The sequence below is a fragment of the Hemitrygon akajei genome, chromosome 5 (genome assembly GCF_048418815.1).
Source record: "Hemitrygon akajei chromosome 5, sHemAka1.3, whole genome shotgun sequence".
NCBI classification, from domain to species: Eukaryota; Metazoa; Chordata; class Chondrichthyes; order Myliobatiformes; family Dasyatidae; genus Hemitrygon; species Hemitrygon akajei.
The window spans coordinates 43,533,705-43,560,385 of NC_133128.1; the positions used below are offsets into that span (position 1 = coordinate 43,533,705).

At 41.7% G+C, this 26,681-nt stretch overlaps 1 protein-coding gene across 3 annotated transcripts in view; it reads right to left on the bottom strand.

Annotated features, from left to right (window-relative positions):
• Positions 1-26,681, bottom strand: part of LOC140727700 (uncharacterized) — a 101,149-nt gene that overhangs the window by 8,787 nt on the left and 65,681 nt on the right. For all 3 annotated transcript variants that reach the window (XM_073045371.1, XM_073045370.1, XM_073045372.1), the window contains exons 12-18: positions 26,365-26,442; positions 17,287-17,375; positions 16,253-16,289; positions 15,011-15,159; positions 13,132-13,194; positions 7,826-7,901; positions 3,660-3,744 (exon numbers count right to left, since the gene is read on the bottom strand). In XM_073045371.1, coding sequence (XP_072901472.1) covers positions 3,660-3,744; positions 7,826-7,901; positions 13,132-13,194; positions 15,011-15,159; positions 16,253-16,289; positions 17,287-17,375; positions 26,365-26,442 — 577 coding nt within the window. The remainder of the gene's footprint in view (positions 1-3,659; positions 3,745-7,825; positions 7,902-13,131; positions 13,195-15,010; positions 15,160-16,252; positions 16,290-17,286; positions 17,376-26,364; positions 26,443-26,681) is intronic.

Here is a 26,681-nt window from a genome sequence, read left to right on the forward strand (position 1 = left end):
CCTCACTGGCACATGGCATAGGCAACAATCCAAAGATTACTACCCTGGAGGTCCTGTTTCTCAGCTTTCTACCTAGCTCCCTAAAACCTCTTTTCAGGACCTCTTCACCTTGTCTACCTATGTCATTTGGGCCAATATGTACCAAGTCTTCTATCTGCTCAACTCACCCTTGACAAATCCACGGACACAATCTGAGACATCCCTGATCCTGGCACCAGGGAGGCAACATACACCCGGGTATCTCTATCACACCCACAGAACCTCGTCTTGTTCCTATCAACACTGTAGTCTTCTTCACCTCTACTCTTTTGAGCCAGAGCACCAGACTCAATGCCAGAGACCGATGCCGGTCACTGTGGCTCCTCCCAGTAGACCATCTCCCATAACAGTACCTGAAGTCATATACTTATTGAGGGGAATGGCCAGAGTTGTACTCTGCACTGGTTTCCCCTCCTTCTCCTGACAGTCACCCACCCACCTCTGTCTCTTGCAAGCTTGGGGTGACACCTCCCTGTAGCTCCTGTATCACCTCCTCATTCTACCACACAAGTTGGAGGTCATCGAGCTGCAGCTCCAGTTCCCTAATACTTTCTCTGAGGAGCTGCAACTTGATGCAGACGTGTGTATCTGGAGACTTCCCACATCCCACACACAGTACAAAACACTGCCCCAGAGCCATTCTCACTATCTGCACTAATAGTTGGGGAATGAACAAATATGAACAGAGAGAGCAACTTACTAGACAACTTACCTCACCGAAGCCTGATCTCACCCAACCCTGGTGAGCCAAAGCCACTCAAACAACTGGTACTCCTCAAAAGAAGGGCCACTCTACTTGTACTCCTTATTGTTATTCTTATTGGCCCTCTTGCTGATTGGTCACTCCTCAACTCAGAAATATTGCGGCAAAACTCTGCCATCCAAATCTCGATTAAAAAGTAGCTCTTTTCACGCACTCCTGGTGTGGGACTGTCCAACTGCTATCTTGTCTAACTCTTACCTATCCAGCTAATGAAGTCTTCAGAAAATCATTTATCAAATATTATTTTCTCCTCATAAAACCATCTTAATTCTTCATATTATGTTATTGTTTCCACAGTGCCCACCTTCCATTCTCTTAAAGGCGGGGTTGCTAGCAAACAGGAGGCTAACTGCTCTAAACCCCACTGTTTTCTCTCTGCAGCCTTTCTTACACAGCAGTGCTACACGTGTTAGTGTCTGTTACCCTGGGACTGACCTGGAACCAGAGGATTTCAAAAAGAGCATCATTAATGCATACACAATCTCTGGAGATACTCCATCTAAAAATCTGGGATGCAGAACATCACATCCAGGAGGCGTTTCTCATTTCAGTCCTTTTAATTTTCACCAGTGCTTCCCCGCACCCCCCCCCCCCCTCCGCTTCCTGATGTTAATTAAGTTTCTTCCAACTATTAAACAATTGGTACCCTTTTACTGTGATATTAGAGCAACATTGCAGAAAGAATAGACACAATAACAACATAGAACCTGCTGGAAGAACTCATCAGGTCAAGCAGCAACAGGGAAGGAAAGGAACAGTCAATGTTTTGGACCAAAACCCTGTATCAAGACAGAGTGAAAAGGCAAGATAGCTAACAGACAGACATACTGACGCCCACAGCTATTTGGACCACACCTCTTCCCATCCTTCCTCTTGTGAGGAAGCCATTCCTTTTCCCCTGTTTCAACCTTTTTGGCAGATCTGCTCTTTAAGACGAAGCTTTCTGTTCCAGGACATCTGAAAACAACATTTTTTTTTAAATCCAGGAAGCATGGCAAGGGTTTTAATGAAAAGTCACAGGTGAAGGAACTGTTGAGCAAATAAAAAGGTGCAGCGGAAGAACTCCAGAGGCTGGGATCAGGATGTAATGGTTGACAATTTGAAGGATAAGCATTTTGAAACTATAGTGCGGTTAAATGAGGAGAGGAGGTATGTGGGTAAAAAAGGGATTCAAGGATAACAGATAGTTAGGGAGAGGGAGTTTTGCTCCTGGGTGTACAAGGATTGAAAACCCTAGGGCTGAAGTAAGTTATAGGAGAAGGTTAAAGGAGCTGAAGGCTAAGATCCCGCTGCATATGGAGTCACCAAGTTCCTAGATTAACAAATTAATGTGATATATAAAAGAATACAGTCGATGTTTCGGGCTGAGACCCTTCAGCAGGAGTGATGGAAAAAAGCTGAGGAGTAGATTTAAAAGGTGGGGGGAGGGAGGGAGAAACACAAGGTGATAGGTGAAACCTGAAGGGGGAGGAGTGAAGTAAAGAGCTGGGAAGTTGTTTGGTGAAAGAGATACAGGACTGGAGAAGGGGGAGTCTGATAGGAGAGGACAGAAGGCCATAGAAGAAAAGGGGGGAAGGAACGCCAGAGGGAGGCAATGGGCAGGCAAGGAGATAAGGTGAGAGGGAAAGGGGGATAGGGAATGCTGAAGAAGAGGAGAGGCCGAGAAATCGATGTTCATGCCATCAGGTTGAAGGCTACCCGGACAGAATACAAGGTGTTGCTCCTCCAACCTGAGTGTGGACTCATCTTGACAGTAGAGGCGGCCATGGACTGACATATCAGAATGGAAATGGGAATTAAACTGGGTAGCCATTGGGAGATCCCGTTTTTCTCTAGCGGATGGCGCGTAGATGCTTAAAGCGGTCTCCCAACCTGCGTCAGGTCTCACCGATGTACAGGAGGCCACACTGGGAGCACCGGACACAGTATATGACCACAACACCTCACCTGGAAGGGCTGTTTGTGGCCCTGAATTGTAGTGAGGGAAGGAGTGTAGGGGCAGGTGTAGTACTTGTTCCACTTGCAAGGATAAGTGCCAGGAGGGAGATCAGTGGGGAGGGACGAATGGATAAGGGAGTCTCATAGGGAGCAATCCCTGCAGAAAGCAGTAAGTGGGGGGTGGGGAAGAGGGGAGGGATGGAAAGATATGCTTGGTGATGGGATCACATTGGAGATGTTTGAGACGTTGTGGAGCCTCCAACTTGATGGCATGTACATCGATTTCTTGAACTTCCTGTAATGGCCTCCCCCACCTCACCATTCCCATACCCTTTTCCCGCTCTCACGTCATCTCCTTGTCTGCCCTTCACTCCCTCTGGCGCTCCTTCCCCCCTTTTCTTCTATGGCCTTCTGTCCTCTCCTATTAGACTCCCCCTTCTCCAGCCCTGTACCTCTTTCACCAATCAACTTCCCAGCTCTTTACTTCATCCCTCCCCCTTCAGGTTTCACCCATCTCCTTGTGTCTTTCTCTCTCTACCCTCCCCCCACCTTTTAACTTAACTCATCTTTTTTCCTCCAGTCCTGCTGAAGGGTCTTGGCCCGAAACATCGACTGTTTACTCTTTTCCATGGATGCTGCCTGGCCTGTTGAGTTCCTCCAGCATTGTGTGTGTGTGTTGCTTGGATTACCAGCATCTGCAGATTTTCTCTTGTTTGTGAAAGGAGACAACTTGTCAGGAGAGGCAGAGTATAGTGGAGAAAACCTCCAGATTTTCAGCTTCTAAAATAAAGCCAGTTGTCTGCTTCATTGCACCATCTGTTTCATCATTAGCAGATCCATACATTTTTAACTGTACTTCAATTTTCCCCTTTTGGTGTCCTTTACCTGAGATTCTTATCCTTTAATTGCTCATATTTACCTCATTGTGCTGTAAAGGATATGGAGATCACTGGAACCATAACTTAAGTCAGAGGATTTAGTAGGTGGAGCAGTGCTGGGTATCGCTAGAAACAGACCAAATAATTACAAATATAAAACATGAATAACATAACTGCATACAGGTTAACCAAATGAAGATTACTGTATAAAACTTGCTTCCTATTTTTAAAGAGAATTTCCACTTGACGGAGTTAGATGTCTCATGCACACAATGATGCTATTGTAGTTATTATCCCGAGAATCACAGATCAGTCGTTCAACTATGAGTAGGATGATGAAGCAATCCCTTACAATGGATACAACACAAACTCAGCCGCCATTTTTTAATCTTGGACATAAGACTATAGTTGCAACTGATGCCTGGGCTCTTAAGACAAAGGAAATCTCCCATTAGAAAAATGGAAAATGCTGGGGTTAAATTGCATCTGTGGAGAGTTAATATTGAAGAGTCATTGACCCGAAGCCTTAACCCTGTTTCTCCCTCCACTCATACTGCCTAACCTGTTGAACATTGACAGATTGCCCCCCTCATTTATTTCAGACTTTCAGCATCTGCCATTATTTTGTTCCAACATTATCACACACTTCAAGATGGCAGCAAACATTGCAACTATTAAATATAATGATTGTTCTTGAAATTCTAAGGAACTTTATTATATCACTATGAAGTAGAAGAGGGATTTTGTAATGGACAAGATTACTTTGTGCCTATAGAATTAGGGTGATCAGAAAACAAGTTAAACAGACAACAATCCTATTATATTCTTTAGGTGCCCTTTTCAGTTACAAGGGCAAATCCCAAAGTTTCATTCAAACTGTTTATCCCAAACTCAAGGTCTAGACACACAATTGCAGCAATCTTGCAAACCAACAATCAGGCAAACCCAGCCTAGGAAGAATTATTAAGCGTTGAAAATTCATTTTAAGCCTCATAAGTCTCACTCCAGGCAATGCAGCTGCTAAGAAATAACACCAGATCTCATTTATTTGTCCAATAACACTATGTATTTAACAATTAACCAAAGAAATTGTGCTTTACATTGGCTACTTACTTTTAATACAATTATATTCTTTTAGCTGAGGGGAAACTTACACAATGATTGCAATGGAGAGGAAAACTATGCCTTTATAATAAAAGGCAATTGTATTTATTATTTCTTACTGCCACAAGGTCTGGCATAATCTATTCTTCAGATCAAATTTCCTCTTGGGGGGCCTTCAACGATTGGTTCACTTTTTCAAGCTCCTCCTTGAACCCAGGAATGTTAATATTGGCCTTTTTTATAATTATGTACACCAGTTACCTTAAAGAATGCTGCAAAATCAGAAAATATCACAGGCAAGTCTATCACAGAAAATCTGGAGCCGCCATATTTAATTTCTGCTTCCTTATGCAATCCTAATTTAGTGATGGCTGCAAGTCTGATTTTGATCAGTATAAATATCCTCCATGAATTTCTCTATGCTATCTCAACAGACAATGGCAATGTATAAATGCTGAAGACAACATTTAAAAGTTATTCTTATCCCATAGAATGTAATTCCCAGCATGGCATACCCTAGAGTAAGGGGCAGAAATGGTACAAAGTAAACTTACACAGCAAATTTTTGGTTTTATTATTACACCTGATTGGAAAGAACTGGTCTGTTGTGCATTTAATATCCCAAAAATATTTGAGTAATTTTGTATACATGTTGTTTTATTGAGGATTGTTTGTTTAAATAATTAATTACTGGTTAAAAATACATCAATTGCATAAATCATCACACTAGCACGTGATACGTGCACACCTTGCTTAAAGTAAAGGCGACGTTAGACTGCATTTCTGGGCTTGCAGGTTTATATTTGAATTAGTTTAATGTTTTGAAGTTACAAAGCATAACACTGGAGACAAAGTACTTTTAAAATGAACTGACCTGTTAAAGAGAGACGTGCGAACTAAAAAAAACACTTGGAGGAAGGTTGGATTTAAAAGAAACAGCCCAGCAAATGCAAAGCCATTGAGTTTAAAAAAAAGACGAATTCAAAGTTCATAAAGAGTGAGTACTGGGTGATAATATTTATCAAAAAATACAATCAGAAAAGGCTGGCGACATTGGAAAGATTGATGAGATTGATTCATGTATACTGAGCTATTGGAACAATATTTTGAAACAAATGAAATAGCTAATGAGAAGTTTTGCTGAAGTCATGAGTTTTAAAGGAATACAATTTCTTTCAAAGTTTGACTGCTCCGATCAAACCTGCAGAAATGAGCTTTGCTACTATTGTCAAAGTGATGCAGGAACATTTAGAACCAAAGCCAGGATGCTTTAGGTTTCATAACAGAATCAGAACGAAGGGGGGTCCATTTCAGTGTAAGAGACTGAGCATTGTCAGTTCAGAGATGAGCTGAACGATGCACTGACAGATCATTTAGTTTGTGGAATCTTATAAGAAAATGGCTCTTAACTGAAGCACAACTTGCAAAGAAACGAGCAGTGGACAGAAACCTGCCTGGCTAAACAAATTGTATTACTATTATGGCAGGGGCTCACATACACCAGAACAATGCAGATTTAAATGTGAAACTTGCAGAAAATGCAACAAAATAGGTCACGTACAAAGAACATGCCGGGCAGTCAAAATAAATGGACTGCACAGGAAAGCAAAAGTCAAGTTGCAGTTTCAAAAACAGCACTAATCTGCATGCTGATAATGATGAGGGTGACTCAGGATTGGCTACACTTGAGATTTACAATTTGGAAACTAACAAGAGACAAGTAATATTGCTTACATCAGAAATGTACCGCAAATTAATTCAAATGAAATTGAACACTGGTGCAACGGTTTCATTCATTCTCAAAATGAGAGTGAGAGGCATTTCAAAGATACTAAACTGAAGCTTGCAGATATCCAACTAAGAACTTGTACTGGAGAAAAAGAGAACTCCTGTGGGAATGACATTCACAATGGTGAAATACAACAGGCCACATTGTGCTTGTATGTGGTAAAATCAGAAGGACCAACATTACAGGGATCTGGGGGGAAGCGTGCAAGTGATAAAGCACTGGTCCAACTACAACTGTTTTTGTAGACAACATATCTGAGAAAGCTTCTGATATGTTAATTGGGCAGTTACTTGCAAAATGTAGCACTTTTTTTTGGAAAAAGCTAGAAGAGAGTTCATTGGGCTTCAGGAAAGTTTCAAACATTCAGCTTTTGTGAGCACCCCTCATACAAACTCTTCTCCCTCCTGCCATCTGGGAAAAGACACCGAAGCATTCGGGCTCTCACGACCAGACTATGTAACAGTTTCTTCCCTCAAGCTATCAGACTCCTCAATACCCAGAGCCTGGACTGACACCTTACTGTTTATTGTTTATTGTAATGCCTGCACTGTTTTGTGTACTTTATGCAGTCCGGGGCAGGTCTGTAGTCTAGTGTTTTTTTTCTGTGTTGTTTTTTTACGTAGTTCAGTCTAGTTTTTGTATTGTGTCATGTAACACCATGGTCCTGAAAACACATTGTCTCATTTTTACTGTGTACTGTACCAGCAGTTATGGTCGAAATAACAATAAATGACGACTTGATAAAGAAGCAGAATCTACTCTGTGTGCATTGAGGGTAATACATGAACTTCATGTGGGAGGCAAAAAGTTGCTTGTAAAAGTAGCTGCAAAGACCAACACCCAGATGGATGAACGGAAGGCCAAAAATAGAGGCATCAATGGAAATAAGAAAACAACAGGTTCATCAGATGATGTTGTGGATGCAGAAACTAAAAGGACAGATCAGACCGCAAAGGGAACAGAAGAGGAATGAATAAGAGAATACCAGTGGGCTAAATGCACCTTCCCAAGATCAAGATGCACAAACTAGAAGAAAAAGGACGAGATGGAAAGAAAGAATGTGAGAAAGAAAGAGTAAGGAATTGAAGTAGATCCAGAGAGAGAAAAGAAAAAAGGGTCAGAGGCGTTACAAAACATAACAGGGACCTACAGAAGTCATCTCATGAATACCAAAGCCGAAACACTAAAATTCAGTCGCAAATATAAATTTAAAACATTGATTGAAATATTTTTAGGGTCATTTTTACTGAACAGTTCGGACACAGTGATTTAATTTAGTACTTTACTTTGTATTGTTCAAGAGAATTGCTTCACCTGGCGTAATGATGCATTGCACATCTTTGAAAATTTCTTTCAGAAAATGCATAGCCCGTGCTCGTTGACGACAAGCCTGTGAGGTGGAAAGAAGAAAAAGAAACAAGGTCCTTTTCTTTACTGAAGTGAAAATCTGGATTTAATACAAAGATGCTTAGAGAAGGACATATGGAATAGGTGTGAAGAGATTAACAGAAGATGCTTTCCCCACCCATCACCCACCTCATTGTCCGATCACTGAATCTCAGTTCCACCCTGAAAAGCAATATATACTACAATTTAAAAAAAAATTCTGTTCTATAGTTCACACAAAATGTCCTGTGTCCTGATGAAAGGTCTCGGCCCGAAACGTCGACAGTGCTTCTTCCTATAGATGCTGCCTGGCCTGCTGTGTTCCACCAGCATTTTGTGTGTATTGTTTGAATTTCCAGCATCTGCAGATTTCCTCGTGTTTGCTGTTCTATAGCTGCCCTGGCAGACAGACTTTTACAAATACAAATAAGTTCGTAAACATTGTGTACCATGTATATGTAAAAAGACTCCGAGGAGATCAGCAAGTTCTTCAGGCTGGCTTGTGAGTCTTGGAGGAAAATTATTCAGCTGCAAGGTCAAGAGGAGGAGCGGATACAGGAAGTTTAAGATAATTGACTGGGAGCCTAACTGAAGTGAAGCTGCTTCCCACTTGTGGACTCTGTAGTCTGGGATTTCCTTAGGATATCCCTTTCTGACAACAACAATACAATCCTATTGCTAAGACTCAATTCTTCATTAACAGTCTATACCACAAACACTATGTGAAGAAATCAACATAAATAATGGCATCAAAAAATTCACTGCACACATCAAGACTCTAAGCTTTTTCCTCTGGTAATAGCCCGGCATTTAAAAAAAAGCTATTTTGTTAATTCTCCTTTAATCAATTCATGGCAAATATTCTTTACCAACATCACTTTCCTTCCCTTTGAGTCGAGTTGTTACAGTTGGAAGCCACTGAGATCATTCATGAATCTTAAGAAATTTTGTCAGCTCTGCACTAGAATATAGAAACATAGAAAACCTACAGCACAATACAGGCCTTTCAGCCCACAATGCTGTGCCGCACATGTACTTACTTTAGAAATTACCTCCGGTTACTCAAAGCCTTCTATTTTACTAAGCTCCATGTACCTATCCAGGAGTCTCTTAAAAGACCCTATCGTATCCGCCTCCACCACCATCGCCGGCAGCCCATTCCACGCACTCACCACTCTCTGCATAAAAAACTTACCCTGACATCTCCTCTGTACCTACTTCCAAGCACCTTAAAACTGTGCCCTCTTGTACTAGCCATTTCAGCCCTGGAAAAAAGCCTCTGATTATCCACACAATCAATGTCTCTTATCATCTTGTACACCTCTATCAGGTCACCTCTCATCCTCCATCGCTCCAAGGAGAAAAGGCCTAGTTCACTCAACCTGTTTTCATAAGGCATGCTCCCCAATCCAGGCAACATCCTTGTAAATCCCCTCTGCACCCTTTCTATAGTTTCCACATCCTTCCTGTAGTGAGGTGATCAGAACTGAGCACAGTACTCCAAGTGGGGCCTGATCAGGGTCCTATATAGCTGTTACATTACCTCTTGGCTCTTAAACTCAATCACACCATTGATGAAGGCCAATACACCGTACGCCTTCTTAACCACACAGTCAACCTACACAGCTGCTTTGAGTGTCCTATGGACTCGGACCCCAAGATCCCTCTGATCCTCCACACTGCCAAGAGACTTCCCATTTCTGCCATCATATTTGACCTACCAAAATGAACCACCTCACACTTGTCTGGGTTGAACTCCATCTGTCACTTCTCAGCCCAGTTTTGCATCCTATCGACGTCCCATTGTAACCTCTGACAGCCCTCCACACTATCCACAACATACCCAACCTTTGTGTCATCAGCAAATTTACTAACCCATCCTTCCACTTCCACATCTAGGTCATTTATAAAAATCACGAAGTGTAGGGGTCTCAGAAGAGATCCCTGAGGCACACCACTGGTCACTGACATCTCTGCAGAATATGACCTGTCTACAACCACTCTTTGCCTTCTGTGGGCAAGCCAGTTCTGGATCCACAAACTCGGATCCCATGCCTCCTGATTTTCTCAATCAGCCTTGCATGGGGTACCTTTTCAAATGCCTTGCTGAAATCCATATATACATCTACGATTCTACCTTCAATGTGTATAGTCACATCCTCAAAAAATTTGATCAGGCTTGTAAGGCACAACTTGCCTTTGACAAAGCCATGCTGACTATTCCTAATCATATTATGCTTCTCCAAATGTTCACAAATCCTACCTCCGAGGATCTTCTCCATCAACTTACCAACCAATGAAGTAAGATTCACTGGTCTATAATTTCTTGGGCTATCTCTACTCCCTTTCTTGAATAAGGGAAGAACATATGCAACCCTCCAATCCTCCAGAACCTCTCCCATCCCCAATGATGCATAGATCACTGACAGAGGCTCAGCTATCTCCTCCATCGCTTCCCACAGTAGTCTGGGGTACATCTCGTCTAGTCCCGGTGACTTATCCAACGATGCTTTCCAAAAGCTCCAGCACATCCTCTTTCTTAATGTCTATATGCTTAAGCTTTTCAGTCCATTGTAAGTCATCCCTACAATCGCCAAGATCCTTTTCTGTAGTGAATACTGAAGCAAAGTATTCATTAAGTACCTCCGCTATCTCCTCTGGTTCCATACACACTTTTCCACTGTCACACTTGATTGGTCCTATTCTTTCACGTCTTATCCTCTTGCTCTTCACATATTTGTAGAATGCCTTGGGGTTTTCCTTAATCCTGTCTGCCAAGGCCTTCTCATGGCCCCTTCTGGCTCTGCTAATTTCATTCCTAAGCTCCTTCCTGCTAGCCTTATAATCTTCTAGATCTCTAACATTACCTAGTTTTTTAAAAAACGTTTCATAAGCTTTTCTTTTCTTCTTGACTGGATTTTCAACTGCCTCTGTACACCACGGTTCCTGTACCCTACCATCCTTTACCTGTCTCATTGGAATGTACCTATGCAGAACACCATGCAAGTATCCCCTGAACATTTGCCACATTTCTGCTGTACATTTCTCTGAAAACATCTGTTCCCAATTTGTGCTTCCAAGTTCCTACCTGATAGCTTCATATTCCCCTTACTCCAATTAAACGCTTTCAGAACTTGTCTGTTCCTATCCCTCTCCAATGCTATGGTAAAGGAGATAGAATTGTGATCACGATCTCCAAAATGCTCTCCACTGAGAAACCTGACCAGGTTCATTTCCCAATACCAGATCAAGTACAGCCTCTCCCTCTTGTAGGCTTATCTATATATTGTGTCAGGAAACCTTTCTGAACACATCTAACAAACTCCATTTCATTTAAACCCCTTGCTCTAGCAAGATGCCAATCAATATTGGGGAAATTAAAATCCCCCATCACAACAAGCCTGTTATTACTGCAGCGTTCCAGAATCTGTCTCCCCATCTGCTCCTCAATGTCCCTGTTACTATTGGGTGGTCTATTAATAAAAAAAAACACCCAGTAGAGTTATTGACCTCTTCCTGTTTCTAACTTCTACCCACAGAGACTCAGTAGACAATCCCTCCATGACTTCCTCCTTTTCTACAGCCGTGACACTATCTCTGATCAGCAGTGCCACACCCCCACCTCTTTTGCCTCCCTCCCTGTCCTTTCTGAAACATCTAAAGCCTGGCACTCTAAGTAGCCATTCCTGCCCCGAGCCATCCAAGTCTCTGTAATGGCCACAACATCATAGCTCCAAATACTGATCCACACTCTACGCTCATCCACTTTTTTAATGATACTCCTTGGATTAAAATAGACACACCTCAAATCATCAGTCTGAGTGCATCCCTTCTCTATCACCTGCCTATCCTCACTCTCGCACTGTCTACAAGCTTTTTCTATTTGTGAGCCAACAGTCCCTTCCTCCATCTCTTCAGTTTAGATTCACCCCCAAGGAATTCTAGTTTAAACTCTACCCAATAGCCTCAGCAATCCTCCCTGCCAGGATATTGGTCCCTCTTGGATTCAAGTGCAACCTGTCCTTTTTGTACAGGTCACACCTGCCCCAGAAGAGGTCCCAATGATCCAGAAATCTGAATCCCTGGCCCCTTCTCCAATCCCTCATTCACGCATTTATCCTCCACCTCACTCTATTCCTACACTCACTGTCGCATGGCACAGGCAGCAATCCCGAGATTACTACCTTTGAGGTCCTATTCTTCAGCTTCTTTCCTAACTCCCTGTAGTCTTTCAGGACCTCCTCCCTTTTCCTACCCATGTCATTGGTACCAATATGTACCATGACCCCCGGCTGTTCACCTTCCCACTTCAGGATATAGTGGACGCGATCAGAAACATCCCAGACCCTGGCACCTGACAGGCAAACTACCATCTGTGTTTCTTTCCTGTGTCCACAGAATCACCTGTCTGACCCCCTAACTACAGAATCCCCTATCACTACTGCCATCCTCTTATTTTCCCTTACCCTCCTGAGCCACAGGGCCAGACTCTGCCAGAGGCACGACCACTGTCGCTTCCCCCAGGTAGGCCGTCCCTCCCAACAGTACTCAAGCAGGAATACTTATTGTCAAGGGGGACAGCCACTGGGGTACTCTCTAGTATCTGACTGTTACCCACTTACCTGTCTCCCGAGTCCCCAGTGTGACTACTTGCCTATAAGCTACTCTCTATTACCTCCTCACTTTCCCTAACCAGATGAAGGTCATCGATCTGCATCTCCAGTTCCCTAAGGAGCTGCAGCTCGACACACCTGGCGCAGATGTGGCTGTCCGGGAGTTTGGGAGTCTCTCAGACTTCCCACATCTGCCACCCAGTACAGAACACTGGCCTCACTTCCTATCCCTATTCTACACAAGTAACTTACCTCGCCTCGACCGTTATCGCCGAAGCCCCATTGAGCCAAAGCTCTCCTACTCTGATGCCCGCTCTATAAAACTGTCTTCTTTTAAAATTCTTCCCGCTGGTCTAACTTGCTGATGTCGACGCACCTTCACAGTCATGCTTCGATCCCTATATCCCTAATCTCTTTATAATTTGAGAATGTACACCAGCAGGTAAAAAGGATTTGTTAACTTTTTGTACCAGCTACATCCAGAATTGCCGAAACAAGGGAACCATTTGGCTCCAAACAGCTCCTGGAACATCAGAGGACAGGGGGAAGAAAACATACAGGATGCAAACAAAAGACAAAAATTTCCTAGTTAGTAGATGAAGATTTGTGTTTTGTTCATACCTGAATGTAGTCAGAACTTGTGAATTTTGATGCAAGAGCTAAAGATGCACGAGTATCTAGATTCTGTAAGGGAAACAGATGACGTGACTCAAGATTAAACAGTCTTGAATAAGTAATATAAATCAAACTAGTATTGCAGCTAGGACGGCCACATGCATGAACAAACGTTTGTACAAAAATAGTGGAGTTGTAATGCCTTCCAAGTATAATGAGAGAAGCAAACTCTAATCCACATTGTTTCAAAATTCAGTGAGGAGTTTTAATTTTGCACTAGCGGTTTCTGATGTGTCAGTCAAACCTTTTGGAAAAGATATTCAAGCAGCTTCTCGCTCTAGAGGATAAAGTTCTATACTTCTGCCTGAAAAATGATCCTTTAAACACCAAACTATTTCTACAAAAACAGACATACTGAAAACACGATCAGATGTTTGCACCCTCATGGTATCAGTATCGACTTGTGACTTTGGGTCTGTGTTAGGATTGGAAAACAAGATTGCCAATAAAAGACAGACAACCTAGTTGGCCAAAGAGCTGGCTTTCAGCTCTTGAAATTTAGTAAGATTCCAATTTCTGTGCAAATTCTGCTGAATGCAGCATTTGGAGAATTACTGAGTGAAAGATGTGGCCACATTAGACCTCAAGCTCCGGTCTCGGGTTGAGAAGACCTGCAGATTCAAAAAGGGATTCCAACTCTGTAGATGAGAATGCAAAGGGGAAGACAATGATTATTTTTAATTAAAAACCATCAAGTAAAAATATTTAAATATTTCTGAATACCTTAGTTATTTTCAATTAACTATTTGCTTTTGAAATTCTTATGCAATTCATCTTTAACAGTTTTTAAGCATCTTTCAAATGGATTTTAAAAAATCCTTACAACTGCTCCAGAAGCCAAAGTGCTCCCAGTTTTGCTTATCAAAGCTCACTAAGTTCCAGGGAGAGAATCACTTAACACCTAGTCTCTAAAGTTACCTCAGGGTGTAAGTGCCAGTGATTTCAGCCCTCATCGTCAGCTGGGCCAGAACTGTGGACGGGGGACTGCAACCAGCACAATTCTCCACTACGTGTACTACTACAGTAACTACCACAGATCCTACTAGCATGTAAACAGGCCTACGTGTTCTTTTTCCAAAACGTATAACAAATATACTACACCTTATTTGGTAACACTTTCCGAGAGACAGTGGACAGATAGAATACATTCTAGTCTGCTCTCCTTAGAGATAAAATCCACTTGTTTGGGCCATGGAATGTGCTGACTAGATGAAAGAATTGAGTTGGACAGTGGGAGATGAATTCCAGATGAAATCTAACAGTGGCAAATGCAGAGGGGTGCATATAGGAAAGCAGAATGGACAATTTGATGTATACTATGAGAGATGGGATAATAGCCAAACATTGCACAGCTGCTATCATAGGCAAGACACTTAAGCAAAAGCAGAATAAACTTATTTCCACTCTCTGTAGCAGATCATTTTCTGATTAAATAGTGATGAAAATCAACTCCAGGCACCCAAGATTCTAGTTTTGAAAAGTGTAAAGTATCACTTAGTGCAAAATGGCAAAAATGTAATCATTCTGAACTACACCAAATTTTCTTTCCATTTCAAAACACGAATGGTGCTCAGCTGATAGAAATAATCAGAAGTAAATAACTTGCAAACTAATTTTGCTTTCTACAGGATTAGAGCTACAACAAGGACTCCATTGAACAGCTGCCTATAGACCACAGAGGGATTCAAAGACATCCAAGGAATGCAAAAAAAAAATTTACTTTGAAGCACAGTTAATTAGCACTGGGAATTAGGTAATGAAGGGCAACCCTTCCACCATACAAAAGCATTCAGGTTAGTGTTTTTAGTTAAAAACAATTCCTTACCATTTTGTCGTATTGATTATTAAAATCCATGTTCAAAAACTCTCGAATCTCACTCAGAATACATATTAAGTGTGCAGTCTGTGCTTCCTCCAACTCTGGAATGTGCAAGTCTACTACTGTTGCACCCAAACTCATTAAGTGCTGTACCGCTGCATTAAAGTGAGACAAAATTAGCTACGACTTAAGTACATGAATAATTTGTGTGTATTTTCTTGTTTATAGATATTTTTTCAGATTTTCATATTTGACTATGGAGACCACATATTATGAGGCCTCCTACTCTGACCTAGGTTATGAGGGCTGATTTTAGTGATAAAAGGTAACACAGTGTCTCCAATTCCCTCCCCTACGCAGATGGATGTTGACCATCCTCCTGATAATCTGGCAAACGACCAAGCTGTTGCATTACACCAGCCTGAGTAGATGGGGCTGGATAATTAGTTTGTGCTATTCTGCTACAGCCAGAGGGGTGTTCTCTGGAGCTGCTTCATTTATGCCGTATCTTTTTAAGGAGAGGAATGTTTTCTCTCCCCTGCAATTTACTATGGACTGGCCAGCATCGAATATAAACCCGCAGTCAAGAGATGAGTGGGGTCAGTTGGTTTGAGGAGTATTTACTATGTTGTTGTAACCCAGTTCTGTTCAGCTGATTCAAGTTTGGACTCTAGAACAGTTCTGTTGAGTTTGTAAACATTTTGGGTAAATAAAACTCCTATTTTTTTTCACCTTTACCTGCTCTCCTAGTTTATGTTAACCCTGATCCTTCACAGAGGGAATGATACATTTTTCACCCATACTTCTAATGGTATGAATTAGCATGGGGGAGGGATGTAATAATCTGCACTCTTAGATGAGGATACACACACACCACATTTTCTTTAAACTGATAAACTTTGAAATCCCAAATTTACCCTTTGATCACATCTCAACTTGAAAACTAGATGAAACACATCTTAGTGTCTAAATGCATGCTCTGAAATTCTCTCAGTTAAGTTACAAGACACGAATCATAGGCCAACGTCAATAAGGACCCATGTAATAGCTGGCCAGTCTTCAGATAGGATGTAACACTAATTTTCCTTCTTTCTTTTTGCCCACCCACATAAAGACAGAGATACAGCTTCATTACATCAAATAATATTCTTCCAATTTATGAGTCCAGTTTGGAGGTAGAGACTGTCCTGGTGACTTTCTATTCCATTATATATGGAAACAAATTTTAAAGTTTTAAGATATTCATACCTTTCTGGCAAGCGTTTAAAACTTCAGATTCACAGTCCTGTTAAAAGAGAAGAGAAATTTCCGACCAGTGAGGAATTTTAAAATAGAATATAATACAATCATTTCAAAATGGGAATCAAGACACAGAGGCTGCAGAGAAAGTTGTGGTGTGCATCAGGCTGTTAGGAAAGTGGCAAACTGAGACTTGGCCGGAACTACTGGATTCATACCTTCTCTTTGGGAGCCATTTTTAAGAGGTAGGAGACATTTACTGGGCACATCCTAATTGTGTTATATAGTAAGCACCTCCAGCATATTCCATAACTTTACCCTGATTAATATCCAGTAGGCTATACAGAATCTAAAACAATGAAATTAGATACACATTTCATCCCACAGTTCCAAAAAAATCAACTGTGCACTGAAAGATCACTAATCCCAGAGAATTGTCAATTAATTCCCTCTATGGTCCATTGAAATTGTAAATACTGTTAGGACAATTTTCTTCAGCTACTTCCAGGGAATAGTTCCAATCATTCCTACTTCAATTCAGTTAAGTGATTGTGTTGGATTTAAGGTTTCTTTCTGCAGAAGACAGCTTACCCTTGGCTTCACCCCAAGTACCTCACCAGATAAGCGGCTCACACACCAGACTCAAATGAAAAGCAGCCAAAAAAAATAAATAAAGGCAAGGATGAATATGGTGTGGAAACCTGCCAGGAAGCAGGACTAGGGCATTCCACACTGCAGTGGCTCTTGTACACTCTACTGCTTGCCTCTCAGTCTTGCATCAGCCGTGCCACTTGCCACGACTTGGACACTGAAAGAGCTTTAACTCCTCTCCCACTGAGCAGCTATAATTGCCAGCCACCGCTCTTCTCCCCCCCCCCCACCTTTTGCCACGATTCCAATGTCATCCTTAAGATATGGAGTCCTGAGCAACGGCCTCCCCATTCATGGACAACCTCCACAGAACTTCTATAAATGATGCCACTCTACTCTTGTACCTGGCAGTACAAATTTATCCCACTACAGTAGGTGAAGATGCACTTTACCGTGAAGAACTTCCAATCTATTCCAACTCTTATATTCTGTAGATCAGGATGTGCAATATCATTGAAATTCAATGGCGGCTGATTCAGACCTGAAAGAACAACATGACAGCAGTCCACAATGGATCCAGTCTGAAACCAATCCCCACAAAGAAAGGCGGTTCTTACACCAAGAGGAGGAAAAAAAAGAGATGAAACCAGTGACCAAATGGTCACAGCAAAATCACAGCAGACAATTTAACCCATTTTCCTGCAGTGGCTCTTTGAAAGAGGGGTTCCAATTTCTTCAAACCCACTTTTCATCTTTAACCCTGTACACTGCTGAAAATAAATTATGTTATCAAACCCTTTTTAATAATTTGTCACTTCTAGAGACTGCATTTCAGATTTCAAAACATTATGGGAAAAGGATAATCTTATCTCCCACTTTGATCTTTTCTTCTTTAAATCTAAGGTTATTCAGAAATAAACTTCCACCACTATGAAAACCTCAAAGCCTCTTAAACTTTCTCTACTGCAAAATGAATCAAAATCTTATATATATATTTTTACCCCTCCCCTTCCCAGAATTCTATATTTTCTAACCACTCCAGACAGAAGCTGCCTTTCCCATTTGCCATCTTGATAATTATCCCTAGTAACATTTCTGAAATCTAAAATATTTACGATATTATGATATATTTATGATAAATTGCTCTTCCATACAGTGCATCACTTTAGTTTTTAAGTGCTGATTAGGTGCATAGAGAATTAGGCAACTTTATAATGTTGTAGTTGTTTTATTTTAGGGAAACTTGACAATTTTGGCCAGTTTTAAATTTGAGAAATTATCTACAAGATTTTTCCCCACAGATTTAACATTCCACCTACATCTTTCTGCTCTTCTGTGCTCCAAATTATAAAACATCCACATCTTGTAAATTCCTAAAGCACAATTTCAACAGTTTTAAAAGCCAAATTCACAGGTGGATAAAACGCATTAAAAAATCACAGATAAACAATCTATTAAAGGGAAGCTGGCCAGTGGCGTTGTGGTATCCACACTGGACTTCGAGGCAAATGGTCCCGGGTTTGAATAAAGCAGCAGCTAGATTGCCACAAGGTGCCGAAAGGAGCAACAACAAAGTACACTCTAATCCATAGATGCTGCTTACAGACTAGGAAGAGGAAACAAAAATACCCACAATTTTTGCATAGGTTGGTAACTTATAAAGAGATAACGACAATGAAAACAGACTAACTTAACTACGGAATCTAATCTAAACTGTAATAATGAATCTTCTATGTACCTATCCGGCTCTAAAATGGTATACCCTGTAAGAAGCAACAAATCAAGATCAAACAATGGGGCAATTCATGATTAGATGCTGATAAGGTCACTTTTCATTAATATATTCCTCAATAATATATATGATCTTCTACACTCAGTGACCACTTTATTAGTTACCTCCTGTACTTAATAAAGAGGTCACTGAGTGTATGTTTCTGGTCTTCCTCTGCCGTAGCCTATCCACTTCAAGGTTGGACATGTTGTGCATTCAGAGATACTCTTCTGGACACCACTGTTGTAATGCGTTGTTAACTGAGTTACTGTCACCTTCCTGTCAGGTGGAACCAGTCTGACCTCTCTCATTAACAAGGTACTTCCACCCACAAAAACTGTCACTCACTGAAAGTTTATTTTGTTTTTTGTACCATTCTCCATAAACTCAAGAAGTATACTGACCCAAAAGCCTATCTTCTCAATGTTCCTATCCTTTCAAGCTAAAAGCTCGAAGACCCAAAGACTACACCACTACATGTCAATGCGGTAGCAAAGGAAAATATTGCTGTTATATAAAATCTGAAATAAAATTGGAAAATGCTCAGCAGGTCAGACAACCTCTGTAGAGAGAGTGAATGGAGTTAATGCTTCAGGAGAAATGCCACTCTTCATAACAATCATTGCCAAGGTTGCTCAGGAGTCCAGAATTTTCTGTGTTTAAATCACTCTGCCGGGTTACATTCACTTTCCCGGGATTTAATCAGGAATTACAATCGGAGCAGCAGAATCAGAGCAGGTTTGGAAACTGTTCAAACTATGCCTGACATAATGATAAGAAATTTGATTATGTAACTGATTTATTGCTGTGTATTTTTTTAAAAAAAATCAATACTTCCTAAAGTAAACCATGTCCCATTTCTGGGACTAATCACAACAATCGTAACATCTGACCTGGCTTTTCCTGTCACAAATCACCCGTTGCCTCAGTGCAGTTTTCACAATATGTCTGCCTAGGATAACGTCTTTTCCCATGCAATGATCCTTCTGGAGGCACTGCCGGGAATTATGGATCACACACTTAGGATACCAATGGGACAACATGGTCTTTGCGTCAGAGCACCAAACAAGCCAGCCTACAGGTCAACATGATGAGATCTCCGGGCACTTCCAGTCACTACGCAGATCACTGATAACTCCATTCCTCAACCTTGTTGTCTCGTCTCCTTTCTTATGTAAAGCCAGTTCCTCAAATCAACTTCCCCATTCCAGGAATTGAACAGATCCATTAAAGAGACATGGTTGATAGGTGACCAAGGTCAGAAAGTGACAAGTCAGAGGCATTTGATACTCTGGAGAATAGGCGGAAAGGATAGGGTTAATGAAGGATGAGCACACTGAAGTCTTGAGGAATGCTATTGGCTCAGAAACTCAGTTTGCGTGGAGACATACTAACAAGAAGTTATTGATGGAATTAGCATATAGTAGCATTGAGAATGAGTTCATGGAGCACATACAGTGCCTATAAAACATATTCAACCCCCTTGTAACTCCTCATGTTTTATTGTTTTACAACTCTGAATTACAGTGGATATAATTTGACTTTTTTTACCACTGTCAGATTGCATGCAGATCATGAGTGAACAACTACAATTGGACTGAGGTCTGGACTCTGACGTGGCCACTCCAGGACATTAATTTTGTTGTTTTTAAGCCATTCCTGTGTAGCTTTGGCTTTATGCTTGGGGTCATTGTCTTGCTGGACAATAAATCTTTCTTCCAAGTCACAGTTCTCTTGCAGACTGAATTTTTCCTCCAGGATTTCCCTGTATTTTTGCTGCATTCATTTTACCCTCTACCTTCACAAGCCATTCAGGGCCTGCTGGAGTGAAGCATCCTCACAGCATGATGCAGCCCCCCAACCATGCTTCACAGTAGGGATGGTGTGCTTTTGATGACGTGTGGTGTTTGGCTTATGCCGAACATAACATTTAGTCTGATGGCCAAAAAGTTCAATTTTGGTTTCATCAGACCATAGACCCTTTTCCCAGCTGACTTCAGTGTCTTTTATGTGCTTTCTGGCAAACTCTAACTGAGATTTCATTTGAGGTTTTTTTTTTAAACAGTGGCTTTCTCTTTGCCACTCTCCCATAAACCTGTGACCAGTGAAGCACCCGGGTAACAGTTGTTGTATGTGCAGTCTCTCCCACCTCAGCCACTGAAGCTTGTAACTCCTCCAGAGTTGTCATGGGTCTCTTTGTGGCCTCCCTCACTAATCCCCTTCTTGCACAGTCACTCAGTTTTTGAGGATGGCCTGCTCTGGGCAGATTTACAGCTGCGCCGTATTCTTTCCATTTCTTGAAGATTGACTTTACTGTACTCCAAGGGATTTTCAGTGACTTGGAAAATTTCTTGTATCCATCTCCTGACATACTTTTCAATAACCTTTTCGCGGAGTTGCTTGGAGTGTTCTTTTGTCTTCATGGTGTAGTTTTTGCCAGGATGCTGACTCACCAGCAGGTGTATTTTTACTACAAACGATTGAATCACCTTGACTGCACACAGGTGATCTCCATTTAACTAATTACGTGTCTCCTAAAACCAATTGGCTGCACCAGTGTTGACTTGGTGTGTCATATTGGGGGGGGGGGGTATTGAATACTTATACAATCTATTATTTTGTGTTTTATATTTGTAATAATTTAGATCCCTTTATAGAGATCTGTTTTCTCTTTGACACAAAAGAGTCTTTTTCTTTTGATCAGTGTGATTAAATCCACTGTGATTCAATGTTTTAAAAATAAAATATGAAAATTTCCGGGGGGGGGGGGGGTGGTGAATACTTTTTATAGGCCCTGAAGTTTATTCGAGAGATAGAGGAACAAACCAGACTATGTTACCACCGGTGTCGTGCATTAAGACAGGATTAATTAACAATCTCATAGAAAAGGAACCTCAGGAGAGCATGGAAGAATTTCATATTCCGTTCGAGTGAGAAAAATATCAGCCTAAAGCCAACGTTTTAAACTTAAATGAAGGCAATTAGACTAATAATAATAGTGTTGGCTTACTGCTCTCAGAATATAGATTAAAGGCATCTTTAATCTGTAATTTAATAGCAGGAAATATTTGTGGAGATGCTTCATATGACTCAGCAAACGTAGAGCAGAATGCTCTGCTGGAGGGATGCAGTCTCTGGCTAACCAAGGATGGTAAAAAAAAATCCAAAAGGCACAGAATTTTGCAAAGATTCGTGGGAGGTCAGAAGACTGGGAAATGTCTAGTCAACATTTAATACTTTCTGAACTAGGAAGAAGAGATGAAAGCAAACTGCCACTGGCAAGACTGGACTCCACTATTAACAATGTTGAAAAATCTAAAGTCAATATTGTTTTATGAAAAGGGATATCATGTTGGAACATCTTGCAAGAGTTCTTTGAAGATGTAACAACAAACTGGACGGATGAAGGGAACCAATAAATAGAATATGTTTGGAATTCTAGAGGACTTTAGATAAGGTGTCACATAAAAGATGACTGTCAGACAACAGCACAAGAGATAGAAATTATTATATTGTCCTGGATATGGAAATGGTAATTACCAGAAAACAGGACGAGGACAAATGGAGGATAAATGGGTTGTTTTCAGTTGGCAAGCAATAATTGGTGGGGGTGGGTGGGGTGAGACTACATATGCGGTATAATGAATTTTGGGAGGGGTCCTAGTACATAAAAACAAAGGTTAGCATACAAGTACAGCAAGAAATCAGGAAGAATAATAGAACATTGGCATTTATTCCAAGAGTAATACAGTAAAAGTAGGGACATATTCAAACACCTTTGTAAAACCTGGTGTGACTACAGGTTTGGTTTTAATAGCTAAGAAAGGATTTACTTGCATTAGAGGCAATAAAGAGAAATTTCATTAGATTTATAAAGTGTCTTCATCTATCAGTTGCTTTAATAGGTTGGGCTTACACTCATTAGAAGAATGAGAGGTGAACATACCAGTAGAGAGCCACAGTGACTGGGTCTCTGGCCAACAGCAGAGGGGTGAAGGGGACTGCAGTGGAGATCGGAGATTTCATTGTCAGAGGAACAGAGACACTATTCTGTGGGTTCGACAGAGACGCCCCGATGATATGTTGCCTCCCGGGTGCCAAGGTCACGGATCTCAGATCGGGTCTATGGCATTCTAAAGCAGGAAGGTGAGCAGCCAGAGGTCTAGGTACATATCGGCACCATTGACACAAGTAAAAAATGTGAGGTGGTCTGAAGAGGGATTTTAAGGAGCTAGGTAGAAAGCTGAGCAACAGGACCACCACGGTAGTAATCTCTGGATTGTTGCCCGTGCCATGTGCCAGTGAGGATAAAAATAAGATGATTGGCAGGCGAATGCATGGCTGAAGAACTTGTGCACAGGGCAGGGATTCAGATTTATGGATCATTGGGATCTCTTCTGGGGTAGGTGTGACGTGTACAAAAGTGAAGGGTTGCACCTGAATGCGAAGGGGACCAACGTCCTTGTGGGCGGGTTTGCTCGAGAGGGTTTAAACTAATTTGGCAGGGAGATGTGGTAGTTGGTTTACAAACAGAGGCAGTGTGTAGTGAGACTCCTAGCAAGAAGAGGCTGATGGTGGGGCAAAATTGCAGACAACAGGATGAGTTGCAATTTTAAAGGCAGACAGAAAAAAAGAAAAAAAGTGAATACAGAACTGAGGGTGTTATATTTGAATGTGCGCAGTATATAGAACAAGGTAGATGAATTTGTAGCACAGTTACAGATTGGCATGTATGAGGTTGTGGGCATCACTGATTATGGAAAATGTTAGCATTCATTTGAAGAAGATTAGAATATAAATGCACGGATGTAATGTTGAGGCTTTACAAAGCATTGATGAGGCCTCACTTGGAATATTGTGAGCAGTTTTGGGACCCTCATCTTAGAAAGGATGTGCTGAAACTGGAAAGGGTTTAAAGGAGGTTCACAAAATGATTCAGGATTGAATGGCTCATCACATGTAGAGCGTTTGATGGCTTTGGGTGTGTACTCACTGGAATTCAGAAGAACGGGGGTGACTTCATCGAAACCTATCAAATGTCGAAAGGCCTCAGTAGAATGGATGTGGAGAGGGTTTTTCATATGGTGGAGGAGTCTAAGACCCGAGGACACAGCCTCAGAATAGGGAAGCATCCTTCTAGAATGGCGATGAGGAGGAATTTCTTTAGCCAGAGAGTGCTGAATCTGTGCAACTCCACAGGCGGCTGTGGAGGTCAAGTCTTTAAGGCAGGGTTTGATAGATTCTTGATTAGACAGACCATGAATGGTTATGGGGAGAAGGGAGGAGACAGGAGCTGAGAGAGAAAATGGATCGGCCATGACAAAATGGTGGAGCACTCGAAGGGCCAAATGGCCCAATTCCTGCTCCTATATCTTATGGTCTTATATTGAAACATAATAAAATCTGAGGAGGATTAACAGGGTGAATGCTGAATGTTTCTTGTTGTGGGGCATCTAGAACCAAGGGGCATACTTTCGATTAATTGTTCACCCAGAGAAGAAAAGCCTTCTGATCTCCAAGAGGCTGCTAAATCTTTGGAATTCCACACCACAGAGCAGAATTAGTGAGTACATGATCCACATATATTTAAGCTGCAAAGGATATGAGATGGGAGCAGGAAAGTGGTGCTGAAGCCCAGACTGGGTCAGCCACAAAATGGCTGAGCGAGCTCAAGGACCTGCTTAGTATGTTTTTACAATCACATGTTGAATATGTGCAAAGCCTGGAGTCCTACAATCGAGATTTTCAGCCTCAGTCTAATGAACTTTCATGTGTTTTCCTTTATTTTAAGACAAAAAGAGGAAATATTGACATACCATTTCTGATATAGGCTGCATTTCTGCACAAGGTGGAAGACGGACATGAGGCTGCACTCCCAGATTTAAAATCATCACTTCTATTGGTACTACGCCAGTAATAATTTTCTTAGACACTAAGTGCACTTACTTTGATGCTCTAAATTTCAAACAATGATTTTCAGAAGTACAGGTGTCCCCCACTTTACGAATGTTCACTTTACGCCTCTCCGCTTTTACAAGAGACCTACATTAGTAACATACACAAAATGCTGGTGGAACGCAGCAGGCCAGGCAGCATCTATAGGGAGAAGCACTGTCGACGTTTTGGGCCGAGACCCTTCGTCAGGACTAACTGAAAGGAAAGACAGTAAGAGATTTGAAAGTAGGAGGGGGAGGGGAAAATGTTAAATGATAGGAGAAGACCGGAGGGGGTGGGGTGAAGCTGAGAGCCAGAAAGGTGATTGGCAAAAGGGATACAGAGCTAGAGAAGGGAAAGGATCATGGGACGGGAGGCCTTGGGAGAAAGAAAGGAGGGGGGAGCACCAGAGGGAGATGGAGAACAGGTGCTACACCTGCCCTTAATGCGGAACAAGTGCTACACCTGCCCTTAACTCCCTTGTCCATTCATTCCCCCCCCCATCCCTTCCCACCGATCTCCCTCCTAGCACTTATCCTTGCAAGTGGAACAAGTGCTACACCTGCCCTTACACTTACTCCCTCACCACCATTCAGGGCCCCAGACAGTCCTTCCAGGTGAGGCGACACTTCACCTGTGAGTTGGCTGGTGTGGTATACTGTGTCCAGTGCTCCTGGTGTAGCCTTTTATATATTGGTGAGACCCGACGCAGACTGGGAGACTGTTTCGCTGAATTCCTACACTCTGTCCGCCAGAGAAAGCAGGATCTCCCAGTGGCCACACATTTTAATTCCACGTCCCATTCCCATTCTGATATGTCTATCCATGGCCTCCTCTACTGTCAAGATGAAGCCACACTCAGGTTGGAGGAACAACACCTTACGTACCGGCTGGGTAGCCTCCAACCCTGATGGCATGAACATTGATTTCTCTAACTTCCGTTAATGCCCCTCCTCCCCTTCTTACCCCATCCCTGATATATTTAGTTTTTTTCCCTCTCTCTGCCCATCACTCTGCCTGTTCGCCATCTCCCTCTGGTGCTCCCCTCCCCCTTTCTTTCTCCCGAGGCCTCCCGTCCCATGATCCTTTCCCTTCTCTAGCTCTGTATTCCTTTTACCAATCACCTTTCCAGCTCTTAGCTTCATCCCACCCCCTCCGGTCTTCTATCATTTCGCATTTTCCCCTCCCCCGCCTACTTTCAAATCTCTTACTATCTTTCCTTTCGGTTAGTCCTGACGAAGGGTCTCAGCCCAAAATGTCGACAGCACTTCTCCCTATAGATGCTGCCTGGCCTGCTGCGTTTCACCAGCATTTTGTGTGTGTTGTTGTTTGAATTTTCAGCATCTGCAGATTTTGTCGTGTTTACCTACATTAGTAACCTGTTTTCGCATTACAAAGAGGATTTTCGCTTTTGTCAAAATTTTTCCCATATAAATTAATGGTTCTTCACTTAAGAAGAAGGGTTTCATAGAAACGCTCTACCTTTGTAAAGGGGGGTGGGAGGGAGACCTGTATAATACTGACATTTTATTCCTAAATTTGTGCTTAACATGCTTCAAGCTGGGTCTTGGGATGCACAGGACTGAATCCACATTTGGTCATGCCTAACCGTCCCATAGAACATATATCTTGGGATTCCCATCATTCTAGATCACAACAGTAACAAGGAATTTGCATTGTGTCATTTCTTACGTTTCAAATGTAATTCATTGTCTTAAAATCGCTTTTATTTATGAAATGCCAGCAGGTTAAAATACCATGTTGTAAAGTACATCCAGGATCTTATTTTCATCTGTATTATGTACAAATAAGTTAGAACACTTACTGTATGAGTAATTAGGGTCTGGGCCAGCCAGAATTGCATAGGCCATGGCGGCATCTTTTACAGAGGTACAAAGTGGACCTGGAAATAAATACACATTATTCAGAATTTCAGCTTTGAACAACGGAATTAAGTTTTTTCATTACTACTTTAGAAACAAAGGAGAAAACTAGATTAAGAAGGAATTGAAGAAGATATTGCATTCTTTGAGCAAACCAGCTGAGAAATTTGTTGTCACCAGGGGGAAGCACAGTGTGAACTTGCCACACTGAATGAATTAAGATCAATCATACCTAAACAAGGCACTGAATACAAGTGAA